Source organism: Herpailurus yagouaroundi, unplaced genomic scaffold, assembly GCF_014898765.1.
Source record: "Herpailurus yagouaroundi ecotype Mexico unplaced genomic scaffold, PumYag 29, whole genome shotgun sequence".
Taxonomy (NCBI): Eukaryota; Metazoa; Chordata; class Mammalia; order Carnivora; family Felidae; genus Herpailurus; species Herpailurus yagouaroundi.
The window spans coordinates 83,316,987-83,339,572 of NW_024412377.1; the positions used below are offsets into that span (position 1 = coordinate 83,316,987).

Here is a 22,586-nt window from a genome sequence, read left to right on the forward strand (position 1 = left end):
TCTCTCTCTCTCTCTCTCTCTCTCTCTCTCTCTCTCTCTCTCTCTCTCAAAATAAATAAATAAATAAATAAATAAATAAATAAATAAATATTCAAAGAAGAGATATATTAAAGTCTAAAAAATGTTGAAGTATATTTAATTAGAAGGTGTTCAGTTTGGCAAGACAGACTGAGAAGAGTCATGTCAAATTTGGAAAGTGTGATATTATAAGAAGCAGGATATGGAATGAAAAGGTAGGAAGGGTTTTCAGAATGGAATTCTGTTCTACATATTATTTAAAGACGCTGTTGTTCCTGTACTATATATAAAGAGAGTACCACTTCAAACAATTCCATTTCTAAAATATTCCCAGTTGTTATTCCTCACTCCATGTAGGCAAGTATAGTCTCCTGTTATGATAAAAATTTTATTAACCAAGCTATCTACTAAAGATTTTATGTAGCAAATTCTTTCTTATTACCTCAAGATTTATTGTTGAATTTGGGCCAACCAAGAAAAATGTTATAGTCACTTCTCCAAAGATAGTTGTAAACCAGATATTCTGGCCAAATTGTTCTAATTTTGCAATCATAGTCATATATTTTACAGTTAAATTCTTCTTTATAAGCTCTCTATAGGCTCTTAGGAGCATACAGAATTAATTATAAATTCTCATTAATTGTTTAGTATTTATAAATCACTTTAAAGAATAAAGAGAGGTATCTTTATGCTAAACATCTTACATAAATGAAGCAAATATGACAAAATATTGACATTTATTGGATCTAGGTTGAGGAGGGAGATAGAAATGGTATTTACTGTCCTATTCTTTATACATTTATGTTTGACAAATTTTATAATGAGAATTTTAATATAATGATGATATTGTCAGACCTTTCTAAGTATAAGGATTGCTCTATGGGGGCCTCTGTGTTACCTATTAACACAGATTCCAAGTGGATGAATGCATTGTCCATTCTAACACAATATCATTTTGTGTAAAATCATTAACTTTGACTAAGTGAGAATAAAAAGTTTTGATGGTCTTCATGGGTAATGTTTTCTGTATATTATGAAATAATTATTTTATTTCCCCAGGACTTTTCAGCATGGCATGGATGACTCTGCTTCAAATTCCATGAAACCATTTTTTAAGCAACCATTACATTGGTTTTCTTGCATATCACATTTCTACCCTTCTTTACTCAGGTGAGAACCTCTAAATGCTTTACTATGTAAAATTCGGTGATTTCTTTAAAGTTTAGGAGAAACTTTTACTCATCGAGGTAAATACATCTCACAAAAAGAACTTACAAAATTTTATATTATATAGGTAAGTAAAAAGTATTACTTCTTTTTTTATTAGCTCAAGAATCCAGGATACAAACTACATAATCATTTACTAACATGGTTTTACTGATATAATGGCAAATTGTTAATTTTTGGAATTTAGTGGTTCTAATTGCTTAGCCATCTTACAATTTATCCTTTTTGATCTATGACTGGGGATTTGACAGTACTACAACTAATTATCAAAAAAAAAAAAAACCAGGAAAACTGGATAATTCATGTAAACTAACTCAGAGCCTTAGGTAAAAGTTGAGAGAGGAGAAACTTTAAAAATTATGAATAGGGTCTTTAACTTTTATTATTTAATTAACAGCATTTAAACATAAGAAAAATCATTTAAAGCATGAAATATACTTCCAGAATAATCTGATGACATTTGGTGGCATTATATAGAGTGTCAGTTTGATTCTTCACTGAATATATCATTGGAGAGGACCTTTGCTTGGTATCTGTGAATAAATATATCATGTATAGCTGAAGGAGATATTGTTAATCACCATACATTCTTGATGCACCTTGGAAATACACTAGCCATGATTTCACTCTCTAAATTTACTGAGTGTATCTCACTCTTGAGGAACAAGAGTCATACCCAGAAATAAGGGTGTGTAAACCTCCTACACAAAGTCTCCATAAATACAATAGATATACCCTGTTGACCTATTAAGTTGCTGTCTCCATATAGGTAATGGGGAATCCGAGGTCAGTGGCACATAAGACTCTATATTCAAGTGTATTGTTGTTACTTCACTTACAAATAAAACATTTTCACCATCTCTGATTAACTCCTTATGATTGATTCCTAGAAATGGAATGCCCTCAATACCCTGTCATTTCAGTACCCAGCAGCTTGCATGTAAATAGACTCTTATGTCACTGAAAAGCAAAGAGCTGACTCTTTAAAATTCATTATTGCACAAATGAGAAGTTGCTTTAATCTTTTAGTAGTACCACTTTCATCTTAATCTATAACCATTGATCTATAATCTATATGCTGTAGAGCCTACATCCTATATATCCTATAGACCTAGGTCCTAGGTCTATAACCTATGCTCTCTAACCATCTATAACTTTAGGCATTGCTCTATAAGTCTTGCCCTTCAGGGTTGCTCAGCCTAGAAATAGGCCTGGAAAGTCAGTATGGAAATGGGTTTATCTTTCAAACAGCTACTTCTTATGTTTAACTTCTTTCTTTCTTCTATGCCTGCAGCAAGTATAAATGTAATAAGACTTTTCTTTCTGTCTGCTTCTGTGTAGTAATCAATCTCCACTATTATCCAACACAGACATTAGCACATGAGGGTCACTACTTAGTCACTACTCAGAAATGCAGTTTGGTACACGCTTTCTGGAGGACTTTTTAGTGAGCTGTGTCAAAAACCTTAAAAATATTTATTCCCCCTGACCCAGAAATTTCTAGGAATCAATCATAAGGAATTAATCAGAGCTGCTGATGAAACTTTATATGTGAGGATATCTGCTGAAACATTATTTCTGAAAGACAAAAAATGGAAATGAATGTCCCACAATATAGAATGAGACAAGTCAATTATAGGATAGTCATATGATACACTACTATGGAGTCATTAAAAGGGTTGATATTGAAAAATATTAAAATGACAAATAATTATGATTTATAGTTAAAGGGAAGCTACAGTTAGTGATTATGACATCAAAACTGGCCCAGTTTTTCGAATGATAACTATATACCAGACATTCTAGGTGCTTCATGCACATTGTCTCTTTTAAATATCTCACCAGTCTGTGTGTATTCCTGTGCTTCTTTCATGAAGAGTACAGTGATGTGTAAGTAGCGACTTTCTGAAGACTTCAAAGCTGGGAGGCGGACGGTGAACCCAAGCTTCTCAACCAGAGAGCACATATTCAGAAAGATGTTAACAGGTGTGCATGAAACGTCTAAGATTGTCAGTTATTTACTATGTAAAGGCTCTTTTTTATGGCGCTCTTACATACTAATCTATAGTGTTTATGTCCAGGGGAAGGATCTAGTGTGTGGATTCCTCAAGCTTGCTGGATGTGAGGCCCATGTTTCCCAGGGGATGAACATCCCAGGGGATGAAAAGTGGGATACAATTGAAAGTCTTGAACTATGCCATATTATTTACATATAGCATTAAAAAGTATGTGTAGAGGGGTGCCTGAGTGACTCAGTCAGTTGAATGTCTGACTCTTGATTTTGGCTCAGGTCATGATCTCACAGTTCTTCAGTTCACGCCCTGCATCAGGCTCTGAGCTGACTACACGGAACCTGCTTGAGAATCTCTCTCTTTCCCTCTCCCTCTGTTTCTACTCCCACGTACTCTGTCTCTTGCTCTCTCCATCTTTCTCTCTCAAAAACAAATAAACCTAAATAAACAACAACAAAAAAAAAACTTTAAAAAAGCATGTATTTAAAAACAAATCTTGAAAGGATATATGCTAGGGAGCTTATAGTTTTTATCTTTATATGGTAGGATTGCAAGCAATTTTGATTTTTATATGTATCATTTTACCTATTTTCTGTATTTCATATAATGAAAACAATTTAATTTTACAGATCTTCCTGGACTAGTGATGGGGTTACATCCTGATGACCTCATCATAAGTTTGAAAATATTGTTAAGTCACAAATGCACTTAACATGCCTAAACTACAAATCATCATAGCTCAGCCTCACCTACCTTAAACGTGGTGCGAACACTCACATTAGCCTACAATTGGACAAAATCATCTAACACAAGCCTATTTTATAACAAAGTGATGCATATCTCATGTAATATCTTGACTATTTACTGAAAGTGAAAAATGGAATGGCTGAACGGGTACAGAGTGGTTGTGAGCGTCTGGGTTGTTCACCCCGTGACCGCACGGCTGCCCGAGCTGCGGCTCTCTGTCACCACCCAGCTCCGTATCGTACAGCATATTGCTAGCCCAGGGAAAGATCTAAGTTCAAAACTTGATATGCGGTTTCTGCTAAAAGCCTATTGTTTTCACACCATCATAAAGCTAAAAAAATCGTAAGTCGAACCATCGAAAGTCAGGGCCGTCTTTATTAATATAAATTTTTTTTTAACAAAAAGAAACCCATTTTTTATTGCTTTTTTGTTCACATGGCTTATCCTATAATCTCTATGCAGATGATTTCCAGCTTTGCGTCTCCAGCTCTAAGCACTTACCTTTACCCTCAACATTGTATGTCTGGCTGCTCCTATTTCTCAAATGACCCACTGTATTACTGGAGATCTACTATGATGTCCTCAACTGATCCTTCCATCCAATCTTCCCTTGTCCTTTCTACATGGTGTCTTTTGTATTAGGAGTGTCATCATTCTGAAACACATGCAGGGTAGAATCTTGATTATAGTTTCCATACTGAGCTGGTTCTTTGCCTGTTCCTCGTGTATTATCAGGTTCAGTTGATTTTTTCTTGACTGTTCTCTTAGAACCATCCTTTCTCTCCAACCCATTACAACAACCTTAGTCCATCTGAATACTATTTAACATGTTTCAAATACTGTTTTCATTATATCACTCTCCTGCTCAAAAATCTCTTGTAGCTTCTGCTTGGCCCACAGGGCTGGCTCATTTTCTGGAGCACCCAACAGCTTTCTCTACTCCAGTTGTTAGTCTCTCTTGTCTTTAAGACACAGTTACTCCATACTTTTCACTTTTATTATTTTTTATTCTCAGCTTCAGACCTTCATGTAGTTTCTTTTCTTGTAATACCTTTATTCTCCTTTTTGCCTTTCTGAATTCTCCATGCAAGGTACAGGATGAGCTCTCCTACCATGAAGGCAATACTTCCTGATAATTATTCTCTAACAGGTCCACAGAATATGCTCAGAAAGACAGGATCCATATGACCTGAGATCTAACACTTTTAGAACAGTGGTATAATCACAGGAACCCAGAGAAGCAATGAAAGTATTTCAAAATAACTCAACATATTGATTCATACTTGTGACACATTGCAGTGTGAATTCCTAGACCACCATCATATGACATTAAAAACCTCCACCTTTCATGGGGCACCTGGGTGGTGTAGTTGGTCAAGCGTCCAACTTTGGCCCAGATCACGATCTCATGGTTTGTGAGTTCTAACACCACGTCGGGCTCTGTGCTGATAGCTCACTGAGCCTGGACCCTGCTTCGTATTCTGTGTCTCCCTCTCTCTCTGCCCCTCCTCTGCTTGTGCCCTGTCTCTCAAAAATGAATAAATGTTAAAAAAAATTTTTTTTTAATCTCCACCTTTCCATCCATTTCCCTCACATACACCTGCTGTTTCTGTATGTTTTTTCACCCCCAAATTATTCTTCAAAACTCCATTCCTCACTTTAGCAACTAAAATGAACTGTTCAGGGAAACACATGGGTTGGATGACGCTAAACTAAAAATATATTAGGCTTTTCTTTTTTAGAAAAGGTACGTCTGAGGGTAGAGGTGACTGAAATATCTAATATTATGAAGGATCTTAGTAACTTATTCACCTATTTGCTTGTTTATTTGCACATGTGCATTGTTTTAGAAAGGATTTAAGTTGGCCTTTAACAAGTATTAAATATATTAGGATAATGAATTAAAAGTAGGTGAGAAGGAAGAAGCAGAGCAAGGAGGGGGACATGAAATTAAGACTTAAGAGTTACAAATGCATACACAGTTGTATGGACCATAAATTTGTCTGTAGGATTACTAGCAAAAGCCCATGAAGTATATAAATTGGTAAAAATAGAATGTTTCATGTTCTCCCAGAATCCCTGGAATAGAGTTTAGAAGAGTTTGCTTTAGGGAAAATAAATGTATTTTCAAAGCAGTAAGTGAAATGTACTGTATTCATTATCCCTAGCACTGGCATAGGCTAACAATGTGAGTTGATTTAGAAAGGGTAATCAGTTTCATACTAGATTAAACTGAGGCATGCGGAGAATATATTAATCTCAAGGTTAATACTATGACACCATACTGTGCTTTCATATAAATGTTCAAGGAAGAATACCATCTTAGTCAATTATGCCATTATATTATAATGCTTTTTATTATTTTCCAAACTTTCATCTTCTTGTGGTTCTTTAAATATTTCCTAATATTTTTCCAGTCTTCCTTACCTAAGTAGGTCATAACTGCACACTGAAACCAAGTAGCATAATCAGTGTGAGTAAACAGCCCATTCATTTTACACTGCTCATTTTCTTTTATGATGACAACATGATGTTTGGATTTGTGGCCAGTCCATTCTGAGCTGCCGATATTTCTTTCCACTCTGCTTTTGTTTCTATTATTTTTTTACACAGTGTAATCCTGTTTTATATTTATATACATTTTCCCTCCCTAAATATATTAACTTTTGGCTTCATTATATTATATGCTTTGTGGGTCTTTCCTTTTATCCAGTTCACCAAGAGATGTTTATTCATTTTCTCAAGAAATGCATTTAAAATGTTTTCTCCAAGTAAGGCACTGTGCTAGGTGTTAATGGTGAGGAAAGAGGTAGACAATCAAGTCGGAGACAAAGCCCCTTTCCTCAAATAACTACACATACCATTATCCACTTCTTCCATCTTGAGATGCTCTCCCAGTTCTTCCTGACATATTCTCCCAATCTTCTTCCTCCTTTTCTGTTGCTTTTTCTCTGTCTCCTTTGCCAGTTCATCTCCCTAGACCTGGCCATGAAATATCGAACGTCTTTAGTGTTCTGTTGCAGAACTTTTCCAGGTGAACTGAAACATGCCTGTGGCTTCCTGTACTCCTTGTGTGCCCTCAGATTCAAGTCTCTAATTTTTACCTCTCCTGGGACTACAGACCCGTATATCCATGGGTGCCAGCCATACCTGAATGCCTTCCTGAGGGTTGCACCTGGTGATCACAAAGACACCTCAAACTCAAAATGACCAAAATTGGACTTAGGATATTCTCCTCCAAACTGCTCCCCTTCTTTTATTCCCTGTTTAGATGATGGTACCTCTATGCAGTTGTATAAGCCAGAGACATAGGAGACAACCTGAATACCTCCCTCTTTCTCTCCTACTATATCCAGTCCATTGCTAAGTCTCATTTACTTTAACCCCTAGTATTTGCTGTCCATTGCCCACCTTTGCGTTAGTCCTAACAATCATCTTTCTCCTCAGTAACTGCAGTGACCTCTTAGTTTTCTTCCTATATGTATGTTGACTCCTATGTCCAATGTTTTCTGAACTGCAGCCAGAGGTTCCTTAAATCCAAATCTATTTTCAAAACTAAATTTTTATCATTTCACATTCATGGCTTAAAAACTTTCCATGAATTCTTCTGTGTCCTTAAGTGTAAACAAAAACATTTAGCATCCTATAAGACTTACGTAGGTGTGGCTTACCCACCTCTGCAACCTCTTCTGATACCATACTATCCTGTGATTCTGCTCTGCAGACATTAGCCTTGTTACATTTCTTTGTTGTGCCACACTCCTTTCTGCCACAGGATCTTTGCACATGCTTTTCCCCTTTCCCTGAGATGGCTTTATTCTCTTTCACCTAGTTAATATCAACTTATCTTCATATCTCAGCTCCAGTGTGACCTCTGTATGGAAGCCTTTTACCAACCACAAAAACTGGTTCACTTCTCACTGCATCTTCTTTTTCTTTTTAATGTTTATTTATTTTTGAGAGAGAGAGATACAGAATGTGAGTGGGGATGGGGCAGACAGAGAGGGAGGCACAGAATCTGAAGCAGGCTCCAGGCTCCAAGTGGTCAGCTCAGAGCCCGATGCAGGCCTCAAACCCACGAACTGCGAGATTATGACCTGAGCCAAAGTCGGACGCTTAACCAACTGAGCCACCCAGGCGCCCCTCACTGCATTTTCTAAAAGCATCTTTTTTGCTTTTCCTTCATCGAGTTTTTATAGTTGTAATGTTATCTTTATTTGTATGGTCATTTAAACTATACATATATTCTTCACTAAATTCTGTAATACAGTGACTGTTTTTGCTTACTGCTGTGTATACATGGCCTAGCACGTAGAAATCAGCCAGCAAATAGTAGTTGAATGAATAAGTGAATGAAGGAACACATGAATCATTATAGTATTTTTTCAGATATTGCCAGGCTAAATGGTACATGGAGCTCTTTTCAAACATTTGATTTGAATGGTAAAGCGCAGGCACAGGAAGCATGGTCTTATTGAGGAGGTGGCTTCTAGTATCCTTAGGATAAAACATCTGGGGAGGAAGACAAAAAAGAGTTTTGGTCTCCCAGCTGCTTCTGACAGCCTGTTCCACAGGACTCATGAAAAGAGCTTAGAGATCTTGTACTCTGATGAGGTGCCAAGCTTTGACTTGGAGCCAACAGTCAGGGAAGGAGAAATGAGAGCCTTTTAACACCAAAGCTCTTAAGTGGTTGTTCCAGAGTGTGAGCGAACAAGCACCTGGATCATTGAAAAGGTTTTTTAGAAAGTCGCATGTCTGTGGATCCGTTATTAAAAGAAGCTAAAATGTCCAATGAACTAGGTACTTGATATATCTAGATATTTATTCATATCTTCCCTTTTCTATTATGGTTTAAAGGTATTATATAAATAAGAATATAGCGTTAGAGCCAGCAATGAGATAATAGAATGGGTTTTCACATGAGACAGACATGATTTGTAGACTTTTATAGTTTTGTGATCTTGGAAAATTATTTAACTTCTACGAACTTCAGTTTCCTTGTATAGGAAATATTTATATTTTGGAGGAAAAGTTAAAACATACATACGGTACAATTTTACCGATCTACTTGCAACCAGCTTGCAATACTTCTTCCATCTTGAAACATCTTCCTTCCTTGACTTCTGAGACACTCTCCTACGAGAGTCGTGAGGATTAATTAAATGAGCTAACATGCCTCATCACATCAGTACTTACTAAACAGTCATTCGGTACTGCTGCGTTAGTAAAGAGCTGTATGTTTCAGAAAGTGGCAGATTTTATCCGTTACCCAAACATGTTAAAATGAATCTTCATAAATGTGTAAAGTGAATAGAATATTGAACCACTTTCTTACTGAGCCTCAGTTATCTGAAATGTGATGCCAAGGGAGACCTTTCTTGAACTCCTTGTAACAGGCATTTATTATCTGGTAGACAGGGACCAATAACAATTAAAGGTGCTAGAGAGCTAACTTCTGCCCTCAAAATGGATGACTGAGTGATTCAGTAGTGTCCAGTGTCTCGTGACTCAGTCGCTAAATTAGCGCTTCAAGGGGAGTCCAAAAGTGATGGTTGATATGTATAAATACTAAAATTAGATTTTATATATTTTAAGAAGTAGCATACACTCACCTATGTAATATTAAAGTGTGGAGCTGGGCTATGAGTTTTGGATACTAATATCTTTGGGTGATTTGGGGGAAATGGGGTCATCCCAACTAAAAAGTTTAATTTTGCTAAAATCAGGACATAACACAGCTCCTCATAGTTTTAACACCTACCCTCTAATTTGTACACAGATAATGTGGATACAACCAACTGTAAAAAAAAAATGAGACCCTTTAGAAGTGTCAATCTACCTTAGTGAACAGAATTATTAAAAAGCGAGGCAAATGCTGTATGTAAATGTGCAGGTGAACCTTGTATGATTTCTGTTTATTGAATCACCTTTAATTATAAAGATCATAGAGCCTTGACTTGGGTTTTTTTTCCCTGAACTATTTTCCTCTGGTACTAAAGTTATTTTCCTAGAGAAAGAAGACAAAATTGCTTTAAATGTTTGTATTTACTTATTTACCTAGGAAGATTGTAAAAGATCAGTTTTGGAAAGCCAAGAATAGTACAGTAAAACAGGGCTTCTCTTCTGTTTTTGTTTTCTCACTTGAAGGCTTTTACTGTCCATTTCTCTTTAGTTGTGCCCTTGCCTTTGTTCTCTGAATCATGTAACTTATGGCCTCTGGTATAAATTTGGTCCAGCATTCCATGACAGGAACCATCTGGTTGAAATCAGCTCCTAGATACCTTGAATAACATGGCTCCAATTTGGGAATCAGCCTTGAGACCACAAACTTGATTTTGGGTCAAAAAGATGGTGTCTTCAATCAGGAGGTTGAATACAGTCAAACATACTCAATGCTGGAAAATATAACTTACCCACCAAATATCAACCAGGTTGAATTGAGAGCAACATGGAGTACAGGAATGAACATGGGTCAGAAAGACCTGGGTTCAAAGTCCAGTAGCTATATTTATTAATTAAATGACCTTTGAGTAGTTTCTCAGTATTCCTGAAACAAAGATTAAGTGAGGTGAATTCAAAGTGTCTCTATGCATGTCTTATTTTAGATTTCCCTAAGAAGCAGACCCAGAGACAAAGATTCAAGTGAAAGTAGTTTATTTTCTAAGTGGAGGAAACCCTGGAAGGGGAGTGGGTAAATGGGACGAAGAAAGAAAGACGGTAAATAAAGATTAGTGTAATCAAGCCAACTACCGAAGGAATAACCAGAACTTAAACCTTCTGGGGAAATTCTTGGAGCCATTGTGGAAGGCATATATCTCAGCATTATCCCACCAAGGGAGCAAGGATACTGAGGCATTTATATAGCAACTTCCATCAGTCATTGGTTGAAGGCTGCTCTGGGGCTGTTAATTCACTGGCACTTCCAACTTGTCTTGCTGGAAGGCAGAGAAATGCAGGCCAGGTCAAGTGAGGGGTAAGGGCAAGAGAATGTGGGGACATTAACAACACCTGCTTTGGTGTACCCCTTACATTACTGAAATCCACTCATGACCCATGTTAATTTCTCTGAGTCTTACCATTGATTCTTCAAGGTGATGCCTGGCTAAAGCAGCTTTAAAAAAATATTATTGCAGTAGCGTTAGTGGGACAAGCTAGAGTATCTCCTGCTACAATTATTCCCAAGTCTGCAAATGATAATCATCATTACATCCTTCTGTGACTTATTCCAGCTTCTCCTCACCCTCGACAATCACATCTGCTGGGCTATGTTGCTTGCCCAGTGGAGTCACTGAGACATTCATCCTTGAGGAGTTGAACCCCTGGCTACTATTCCTTTACCAGAATGTTGTTATTTCTGCATCCTGGTTATGATTATTAACATTCAGGAGGGCATTGAGAGCTGCCCTGGTGAATCCCTTGAGTCACAGACATACTCCTCCCTGCTCCCCTTATGCAATAGCAACTCCATTTCCTCAATAATTAGGGTTCATTACCCTTGCCAATATAATAACTCCTTTCTTTGCCTGCTAGACTGCTGGCATGAGAAGCCACAAATGACCAGATGGCAGCTGTAACATTAAGTTTATTGGGATTCTTGATGGTACCCTGGTAGAGGTGTGTGTACTCCAGCTCACCCCACCATGGAAACCAGAACCTCTACTCCTCCAGGACCTATGGGGAGTTGTGGGAATGGAAAACACAGATTCCCCAAGTGGATCATTAGGAGCACCAGTGAGGGGGAGCCCCTTTTAATTTTACTCTTGACTCCCAGACTCGTGTAGTTTATCTTTTAGGGACATAGTACCATATAATGGCTATTGGTTCAAAGTAAATATCAAATCCTGAAGGACAGTGCCCCAACATTGCTGGGTGTTATTCCCAAGATGTGAATTTTAGAGTCCATTCCAATGTTTTCCGAGTCTGACAGCATCTGCATGAAACATATATAGTAGGATCAGTGGATCCCATGGTCATGCAGTCTGAACCTGCTACAGAGCCTTCTCTTGTTCTGTGCCTCATGCACAACCATGGTTGGAAGTCAAGCCCGTACATACTGGCACAGCTTTTTTTTTGTTTTTTTAATTTTCTACTACAGTATGAGTTCATACTAAAAAAATTGCAGTAATTACAAGTGAACTACCTGATGAGTTTCCATAAAGTAAACACACCCAAATACAGCTTAGGTTTTGCATGCAGATTCTATAAAAATAATTTGTTAGTTTCATAACCAGTAATGATTGAACCCTATTATTATATTGCTCCTTACTACTAGGACTTGAAAAATTCTTTAGGCTAATTCATGCCCCAGAAGTGTAGCACTTATTAGAGTATAAGCCTAAAAAAAACCCAGCCATAAATTCATCTTGTCTCCCAGTATAAGTTTTATGAGTTCCAGTGGATTCATAAATTTTTGTTCTCTTTCTTTGTATTATACTGGAATTCAACATGTACATATTTGAAACAAAAATATAAAATATATATATGTATAAAATTTCCCTTTCTGTCATTTTTTGTGAGGCTAATCTCACATTCACAGCTCTACCAGCTCAAAGGATGAGGGAACATATGCTTCTCCATATGCCCAACACAGACTCCTCAATGCATTTATTACTCGGAGCTTAGTGATTGAGGAATGTTTGTAATATTTTATTTTTCCTCATAGTGAGTCATTCTACTGTACATTTCAAAATCTGTGATAAGTTGAGAGATCCAAGAATTGAGGTACATTTCAACACACAGTTTCCCATCTGGTAAATGAGTGGTTTTATTTATAACCAGGTATTCATATGTAGTAGTATGAAATGACCTTCAAATTATTTTGTTTTATTACACGTCTAAAGGGCTGAGCAAATACACTAACCCCCTCCAATCCACTCTCCACACTGTAGCCAGATCAGGAAACTCATGTACCTTAAATTCTTCAACCAGTCCCAGATCCCCACTTTGCCTAATAAGGCCCTCCATGATCTGTTCCTATCTTCTTCTTCAGCTTGTCTCTCAACAATCCCCTCCTTTTCAATACTCCATCAAACTAAATCTTTCAGTTTATTAAAAGTATCCTTAAATCAGCATTCAACTCAAGTGAAATATATAGGTAGGACATGTTTAAAAATTAAGTCACTTTTAATATATAACTTACTACCAACTAGTTGTTTTTCATCTATTGAAGCCCAAGCAAGTTCCCAGAAGTCGGCACCTGGGAGTTAGGATGGGAATAGGGACAGCCATTGTGAAGATTTGCTTTAGTGTTTCAGTCAAAGGACTCACCTAGTGTAATCCTTTGGTACTATGTTTGGAACTTCTGCAAGGGCCAGACCAGTCTGGGAGTACCCAAAGTAATTCAGAACTCTTCAACTGAAGGCCTTGATTCCTCTGGCCTGAGAGTTAAGTTTAACTCCCCGCTTCTCTCTTCAGCACCCACCTAGGGCAGGAGTTTTCCTAGCTTAGTGACCCATCAATTACCCAAGGAATTTCTCTGTTTTAAGTTATGTTATCAGAGAATCTCACTTTGGGTGGGTCCAAAGTTCATGTAAGGCTGAAGGATTTTGCATCATAATGTTGTGAGATGCCACACAAGCCAACCGAAGCCAAACCAAGGGAAGGTGCTTTGAAATTTCATTTTATATCTTCAGATCCTCTCACTGCTCAAATCAGCCTTGTGACAAAGTATCTTCTTTTTTAAAAAGAGTTTGCCTACCCATCTGTGAGCATATGAGTCAATCAGTTAACATTTACAGCGCCCTTAAATGAGCTTAGTTTACTGGTGGGAGCTTTGGGGTTATAAAATGAGCATCCTGACAAGGCCTGACTCTGAGTGGACAGATAAAGCTTTACTTGATGAAATAATAAAGTGCTAAAATGTGTATAATTGCCATAAGTGCTTTAATTTAGAGTGATAGAAACTCCTATGAAGAGAAATTTTTAGTGAAGACTGAACAGAGAAAGTGATGTTTTTGCTGCAAATGGAAGGATGGGTGGGATTAAGGTAAGTAAAGGGTTGTGAGGATTTCATTGCATGGGTGGCAGCCAAGGTGGACCTGTAAGGGCACAAAGGCACAGACAGAAGAGAAATGATATCAAGTTGGCCTGTCCCTACTGCCAGTGCTCCAGAAAGTACTGCCTACCACAGTGGTTCTCACACCCGAGAGGGCGTCATATTCCATTAAAACACAGATTTCTGGGACCCACCGCAGAATTTCTGATAGGATGAGGCCTGGGAATTTGCATTTTAAACAAGTTCTCAGGTGATGCTGCTGGTGCTGGTCCAGGGCCCAACCTTTGAAAACCACTGGCTTGAGTAAGCTGGTAACTGGGTGGTTCACTACTCAGTAAATGTCATCCGGGAATTATGCGACAAATCGTCTCTCTCAGCAATACCCTTTGTTCCGCTTCTTTCTGCTCCTAAGCATATGGTGCTCTCATTCACACCTTTCCATTTCAGTCACATCGTTCCTTCCCAATGCCACCCTATTCCCACAACCCTTATGGTCGCAACCAGATTGAGTTCGATCATTTCCTGCCTTTTCTGTTGTTGTGGTTGTAAGCTGATTTCGGATGTTGTGATCTTCAGCCAATCTAAACTTTGAGATCTTAAAAGGAAAAAGTGAATAATGTTATCAGTTTTCAGTTTCTACTTTTACTTCCTTATCTCCTGCCAATTCATTGGTAAATTAATGTAGTAATGTGGAGACCTGATTTTGATTTTCTATTCAACACTGATAATTACTTCCCAAGTAGAAGCCTATTTGCCTTGGATTTATTTCTCTTTGATGAAATGATTACCCAAGTAGGTAGCAGTGTGACTGTTACAGTGGCTCTGATAATTGCATGTTGATTTAAGGCTTTACTATTAAATAATTAGATTACAGTTGACCCTTGACAGAAGCTTTGAATTCCTTTAGTTTTATCAGCAATCACAGTACATGGCCAATTACAAGTAGTCAAAACCCACTGTAACTTTCTTTCCATGAATAATGAAAGGAGTTAATAGCACATAGTAGGCACTCATATATTTGGTGAATGAACAAATAAATGCAATTAAAATAAATGCATAAATAATTTCAATTTGCTCCATGAAACAAAAACAGACATAGTCTTGTGAAATAGAGACATGGTTATTTTGTATCAGTTTTAAATTTGGCAGGCTACCAAATGTTAATTTGCTTTTAGCTAGTTGAGATTAAATGTAATTCCTTCCCAGAGCAACCCTAAAGTAAGCAAGCATGAAAGCATTTTCAGAGTAATCTAGGAGGAATTGACATTTAAAGGAGTTAGCATTACATCTGTACTTTAAGGCTATTAATTTCATAGATAAATTAACTTCATTACTCTATCTTTATCTTACATTTCGAAAGGGCTCCATCATCTGGACGACTGACAGCCGAGGGTCAATTGAAACTGCTCTTATCCCAGCCAGGTTGTAATTGGAACCTGCTTCTGGAAACCCTACTGCATCAAGATGGTCTTTTACTGAGAATCTTGCTGAAGAGCTCAAGTGAGTATATGAGAATGTCCTCAAAAAACCCAGTCATTGCTCAAGTTGAATGAATTTTTTTTTCCCTATTTGAACATGGGCAGAGGAATGTAAACCAACTGCCTTGTATCAACAGTCAGTGGGGTTATCTGCAAACAAAATACTGAATCACTTTATAAACCTATTGAAAAGATTCTTTTTCAGTACCTCAAAATGTGGGAATATAATCTTTTTATGTGGTTCTAGTTTATCATAACTATCATTATATAGAAATATATTAATACCTGGAGTTTGAGATGCCCAAGAATATTATACAAACATAGTTAAATGTCAAAAACAGAAGTCTCAACCAGATCTAAGAGAGAGGGAGAGAAAGGAAGACAGAGAAAGAGAGAAATTGCATTAGAACTACACTAGAAATTTCAGTGGATCATGAAGAGGGCTTATGTAATTTATAAACAAGCAAACTGTGGCTTACAGCTATATCCATTGGGACATAGAGAAGTCATTGTAAGAAAAGTATGAATGGAAATTGAAGAGTAATAGAAGACCATACTTCTCTTAATTAGATTTACTTTTTTCCTTCTAAGTGCTATTTTAGAAAATGGTAAGTGAAATTATGCCAATCTAATTATATTCCACTGCTCTCCTGCTATATCTTTGAAGAGTTTTCTAACCATTTTCACATACCCCTATACATTTCTCTCCTTCCATTCTATACCCTACATGAAGCCAGACTAACTTTATCAATCACTAGCTTCACTGTAGGTTTCATGCATCACATTCTTTTTTTTCTAGCTCTTCATCACCTGAAGTACCTAATTCCCATCCATCTGTCATTCAAATGTGACCCAAGAGTAGTTTTCTAACCTTTTATCCCCCACTATTCACTTATATACGTGCATGTGCCTGCACACATATGCACACTTATTTCAGCCCATTGTCCTCAAAGTTACATGCACCTGCTCCCTCCACACCTTGGCTCACCCATTTGTTTTCGACTTGAAAGACCCTCCATAGACAGCCCAGCCTCCACCAGTAGTATCCAAGGACCAGTTGGTGTTCCAGATCTTTGAATGCTCTAGTTGACCCTGTTCTCTTCCTCCCCTGAACTTCACAGTGTTTGTTATCTTGGCAACTTATTTGCCCTTTAGTATATGCTGCCTTATGTTGTTATTATGTTTGTATATAAATAAGGCAGATGTCACCAGGCCCTATCAGCCTGTTGGTATATAAATGAGGCTTATAGTGTTCTCCTGTCCAGATGGCTCCAGTCATTTCTGGGAATTTTTAGTTCCTCAGATCTGCACACAACAATTTCCCCATATTCTCCTCTCCCACCCACCCTGATGATGGCTTCCCCAAAGCCACTTATTTTAGGGGAAGTGCTTCACTGCTGATCTCCTTGTGAGACTATTGCTCCTGCTCAGGTGCTCCTAAACTCATAAAATCTTGTGGTGCCAAAGGTCACCTCAACTCCTCATCTTGCTGTGTTCCAAACAGAAATTCATAGATTACCCCTCTCCCAAACCCTGAATCCCTGAATCTCACTTTATTCCCTTTGCCTCCAGATAGTATTGTTTAGGTCTCAAATCTCACAAAGTTGATCTGAAAGCAATTTTGTTAACTTCAGGCTCTAAGGCCACTCTCCTGAAGATAACTGGTATTAGGGAAATACTTCCTTAAGTAGCCAACTTTTATTGTTTGCTTATTAGGTTTTAGGTGCAGTGCCAAGCACTTCACATTTGATTCTTACAACCTAATAGAGTATATACTATTGTTTTCTTTATGTTAAAAGTAATGACATTAGAGTTTAAGATAATGTCATTTGCCTAGAGACACACACAGCTTATAAATGGTGGGTAAACCTGGATTCTGAACCCAGCCGGAGCTTTCTGTCCCCTGCCCTTCCTATATAAATACTCACACAAATCAAATCCTGGTGTGGGCTAGGGGAATCTGAAAGAACTTTAATCTGCCCACTCTCAGGCTGAATCAACTAAGACATTCTGATGCACATGTATTTAACAGGTCTTTCCAGTTAAGTAATTAGGCCGATCACAAGTTTTTATATTCCTTTGCAAGTTACCACAATGCTTTATGGAAAAAGTCTAAAAAAAAAAAAAAAAGAAAAGAAAAGAAAAGAAAAAGAAAAAAAAAAGGAAAAGTCTAGTGATTGTACAATCAATGATCAGTTAGAATATAAAATACAGAGCTTCCCTTAAACTTAATAATCGGGGCTTTCAGGCAAGATGGCTGACTGGATACTATCCAACTGGGCTACAGAGTTACACTAATATAATCGTAGAAACTCACAAGCATGGTCCCAGAATAGAATTGGTCTCTTATCGGTAGAGTTATATAGAGCAGCCTGGAAAACCAATTGTGATCAAACCTTTTGACTATAATGATATAGCCACTAAGTATAGCAGTCATAGTTATGAATATCTAACCATGTTTTCTTCCAAATGAAAACGACATTTACTTGCCAAAAATAGTCTATCCACCTTCTGGTACATATAGTATTGTTAAGTGTTTGATCAGGGTTATATGGCTGTTCTGGTATTGTCTTGTATTGAATTTTATTGACTACTGCAAATACTGTAAGAATGAAGTGACGGAATTTATTAATCAATTGATTGACTTACTTATTAAGTTCCCATGGAAGTCTTGCCACTTTAAGTTAGAAACAATATACTCAGGGAATCTTATTAACTAGACTAAGATGGAAATTATTATGTACATAAAAATAAATTTGTAATATTTTATGCAGAGCTTTTCTTTTCATTTGATTAGAAGTCTCAGAGTATTTCAGAACTCATTTGGTAATTTAGAAGTTTGATCATATTTTTAGAAAAGCAAAATTTTGGAATAAGATATGCTGAATTAGCTGTTTCAAGCAACATAACTGTCAGCTTTTTATGGGAGAGTTTTCCTTTATAAATAGGGTCTTTTTGGTCTAATTGATAACACTTAACTCGTGTTAAATTGGCTCAGGAAGAAGAATCAAGAGATTTTGAGTACATATTTTCATTATACATATTTTAAAACAAAGTTCTTTCTCTAAGAAACAGTTATTAAATTCTGTTAGGTACAGATTTTTTGATACATAGTCGTGTATTATAAAGGCTAAAACACATGCCACTTATCTCTTTTATATCTGTAGCTTTTGGTTTTGCTCTATGAAAATGATTTATCAGAATTTGTATTTATTTATTTTTTTAAACCAGCAGATCATAGAGGTGCCTGGGTAGCTCAGTCAGTTAGCCCTGACTCTTGATCTCAGCTCAGGTCTTGATCTCAGGATCATGAGTTTAAGCCCTACATTGGACTCCATGCTGGGTGTGAAGGCTACTTAAAAAAACAAACAAAACGAAACGAAACAAACAAAAAATATCAGCAGGTCATATACAGAAATGATTGTCTTATAGTATGAGATGCAACTTCACTGCTGTTTTGGAAAATAGCAAAATTTAATAAAGGAATGGTAAAATTTTAACCTATAATATATGCTTCATGGGCTCCAAACTTCTAGGAAGTGAAATCATGTTTTTGCTATGGGTAATAATTCCTCCTGTATAAAAAAATGTAGCATTTTCAGGGAACGATTACATTACTAAAACTTGATAAACATAAACTGATTTCACATGGGGATAGTTTATAACATTCTTAGGGTAACATTCAGTTGGCATTAGAAGATAATGTTTGTTGGTTTTATTTTTAAGGTAGGACATCTTAAATTTGAGGGAAAAAACTCTCAGTTACAAATGTTTATAGAGGATTTTAAAGTTGTAAGACACTATTTTGGATTATTGACTTTAAAAACCTAGGGTGATTGTTTTGGTAATTACTTCACGAGGACCACATGGCCCAAACAGTTTCTTGAGGCAACAAAGGAACAAATATTTGTTAACAGGTGGCCTTTTCCTGTTGGTGACACTTGAATGAAGTGTGACTAACATTCTTTCCTTTGCCCATTGCCCCAAGAATGACTCCTAGTGAAACTTCTGAGTTTCTGGTGGTTTTCACTTGGAATATAACAACAGGAAGCAAGCAAATACGTAATGTTTATCATGTTCCAGACATTGTTTCTAACTACTTTACATGTGTTCAGTGAACAAATCCTCCTAAACAACTCTCTGTGGTAGGGACAATTTTCATCTCCATTTTAAAGATGAAGAAACTGAGACACGAAGACATTAAGTCACATGTCCAAGTCACATGTGATTGGCCAAGCGGGATTTGATCCAGACAGCTGGCTTCCAGAGATTGTGCTTTCCCGCACCACACCCCTTGGCATCTACGCAGAACGGGAGTTTCCCAGATTGCAGGGCTGCACAACCTGGGAGCTGTCAGGAGCCTGTATACTGCACAGTGTGTACATTTCAGCCTTGTAACAAAGTGAAGATAATCAAGAAACAGATTACACAAAACTCTTAGATAAAAACGCTGCTACCACTACAAAGGGACGGTTGACTTAAAATGAATGAATCAATTCAAATTCTCTTATTTTACAGTTAATATCAGCCTGATTTTTTTTTTTTTTTTTTTTTTTATAGGAATAATGAGAGCACTGTTATGGCAGAAACTTAGTGTTTGTTATACACTCTGTGTGTGTGTGTGTGTGTGTGTGTGTGTGTGTGTGTGTTGTTTTACTTTGTAAGTATGAGCAAAGTGCTGTTTTATGACTGTCTTGAAGGAGATGACCAAAAGTGAAAATATACTCCCTCTTGATACCCTCAGCGTACCTAACGTCGATGTCCTAAGCTGCTTTTGCTGGTGATGATATCTGTACTCCGACTTGTTCAGTCTTTTTTCTTCTCTGGATTTGTACCCTATTCTTATTAGGAACAGTGGAACCATATTTGTGTGTTTTTGCCCTAGTCTTTTCCAACCAAGTGTCCATCCTGTCCTAGAATGATGATGAACTAGCTTAGAATGTCAGTGGGCTCTGGGGTGCCTGGGTGACTCGGTTGGTTAAGCGCCAGTCTTGAGCTCAGGTCATGATCTCTCTGGTTCATGGGTTCGAGCCCTGTATCCGGCTCTGTGCTGAGAGCTCAGAGCCTGGATCCTGCTTCGGATTCTGTGTCTCCCTCCCTCTCTCTCCTCCATCCTCACTCGTGCTCTGTCTCATTCTCTCAAATAATAACTAAACATAAAAAAAAATTTTTTTTAAGAGTATCAATGGGCTCTGTAGAACTATTATAGTCCCAGAAACATTTATCACTTATTGCCTAGGGTCTGCTGAGTTTCTCTGAGGGTGGTGTGTTTATAGGGTATTAAGTAAAACAAAGTTTCTTGACTTTAAAATGCAAATGTGTCACCTGGGAAGCTTGTTAAAACTGCAGATTCTGATTCAATAGGTTTGGGGATGGGCCTGGGTCTCTCCATTTCTAACAAGCTCCCATGGGATGCTGCCCCTGCTGCTGCTGGTCCCTGGCCCACCTTTTGAGTAGCAAGGCTGTCTAAGAAAGAGTCTATAGACTCCTTCTATAGCTGCTATAGAAGGCGAAGAATCTGACTATGTGGCTTGTCTTTCCAGTGTATTACTGGCTTGTAAGGAGACAATATTTACCTAGGAATATTTATAAACCATTTTATCTGGAAGGTCACGTAGTCAGAAAGCATGATCTCAGTATTGATCTGATTATGTCACTCCCCTCCTAAATCCCTTTAGTGGCTGCCCACTACTTACAGGGTAAGGACCCTCTCCTTGAGACATGAGCAACGCCCATTGTGCTCTGGCTGTGGCTGACTCATCCAACATACTGCATCCTACTTTCCTCTAGCTTAATATGCATTTTCTGGTCTAGGTTGTGCATCCTAGATTTGTGTATCTGTAACAGCAAGGGCCCTGCAGAAGTGTCGGGAGAAAATAGGCAGGTACTTTAACACCAACTACCTTTTACTTGGCCCATATGGCGAGTTCTTTTCTGCTGCAGAACCTTTGAAATGTGGTTTTTGTGTGTCCAGAATCTCTTCCCTCTTCATTTTCCTGGCTGCCGCTAATCCTCTTTTAGTTTGAATATTACTTCCTAGGAAGTCATCTTTGATTGTTCCAAAAGGTCCTACCATGATTCCTTTTGTAACACTTGTTACAATTTTAAGCGAATGCTGAATTAACGTAACTATGTACTTAACGTCTGTCTCAGTGGGTGCAAGTTCCAGGAGGGCAGATAGATCAGGATTGTATCCACAGTGCTTGGCCTCCTTCTCGACTCTTTAGTACATAGAGTGTACTTGAAATCATTTATTGAATGAATGAGTGAATGAATAAATGGCAATTAAATTTCCATGAAGCAATTCCATTTCATTCATTTTTAAATGGAGTACTAATATTGATCTTATGTGTTCATTTTAAGGTTTAAGAAAGTAAATACGGAGTACCGTTGTTTGGTACTTAGTAGGTGCTTAATTTGTATTAGATTCTTTCCTTCTTTTATACTGAATGCCTGGAAGAATACATCTGATGTATTTTTTCTTTTCTAATCACTCCTCCTGTGGTCCCTATGCAGTGGTCTCTCCTTGTGCTTGTCAGTAATCCTTCCCTCTGTCTAAGCATAAATTTAAGTGCTTCCTAGGAAGTAGAGTTTCTCCTTTAAGGCCTTTTGCCTGAGAAGGTATTGACCGAGCAGCTGTCAAGATGCTAGCACATGAAGATGAGAACTGGGACAAATAAATATTCTCAAGTTCTAAATATTGTAACACTCCTTGGGAACCTTCACACACAGCTTGGGAGACTGGGAGCATGAATTTTGCTATAATGCTTCTCTTCCACGGAATCAAATCTAATCTGGCTTGACAGTGGCTGAAATATTTTATATTCTATCTCTTCATGGCACCTAGAAAATGTCTAATATAACTATAGGAACATGTGTCTTCTTTAGCAGTTAATGTGCTTCTAGTGTTAGCATTGCAAAATGATTGGGCATTATATTACAAGTGATACTATTATCATGAATTTATGTAGCATCTTTGTCCCCAACAACTCAGAGCGATTTAACATATTATTTCATTTATGACCCTTGGATTATTAGGACCATTTTGCAAATGATGAAACTTGGATTCAGAGAAATTGAATAAATTGCCCACTTGATATTTAAGTGGTC

At 37.5% G+C, this 22,586-nt stretch overlaps 1 protein-coding gene across 3 annotated transcripts in view; it reads left to right on the top strand.

Moving 5' to 3' along the window:
• KIAA0825 (KIAA0825 ortholog) overlaps positions 1-22,586 on the top strand; it is a 391,857-nt gene that overhangs the window by 136,181 nt on the left and 233,090 nt on the right. For all 3 annotated transcript variants that reach the window (XM_040448484.1, XM_040448497.1, XM_040448491.1), the window contains 2 exons: positions 1,078-1,188; positions 15,359-15,498. In XM_040448484.1, coding sequence (XP_040304418.1) covers positions 1,078-1,188; positions 15,359-15,498 — 251 coding nt within the window. The remainder of the gene's footprint in view (positions 1-1,077; positions 1,189-15,358; positions 15,499-22,586) is intronic.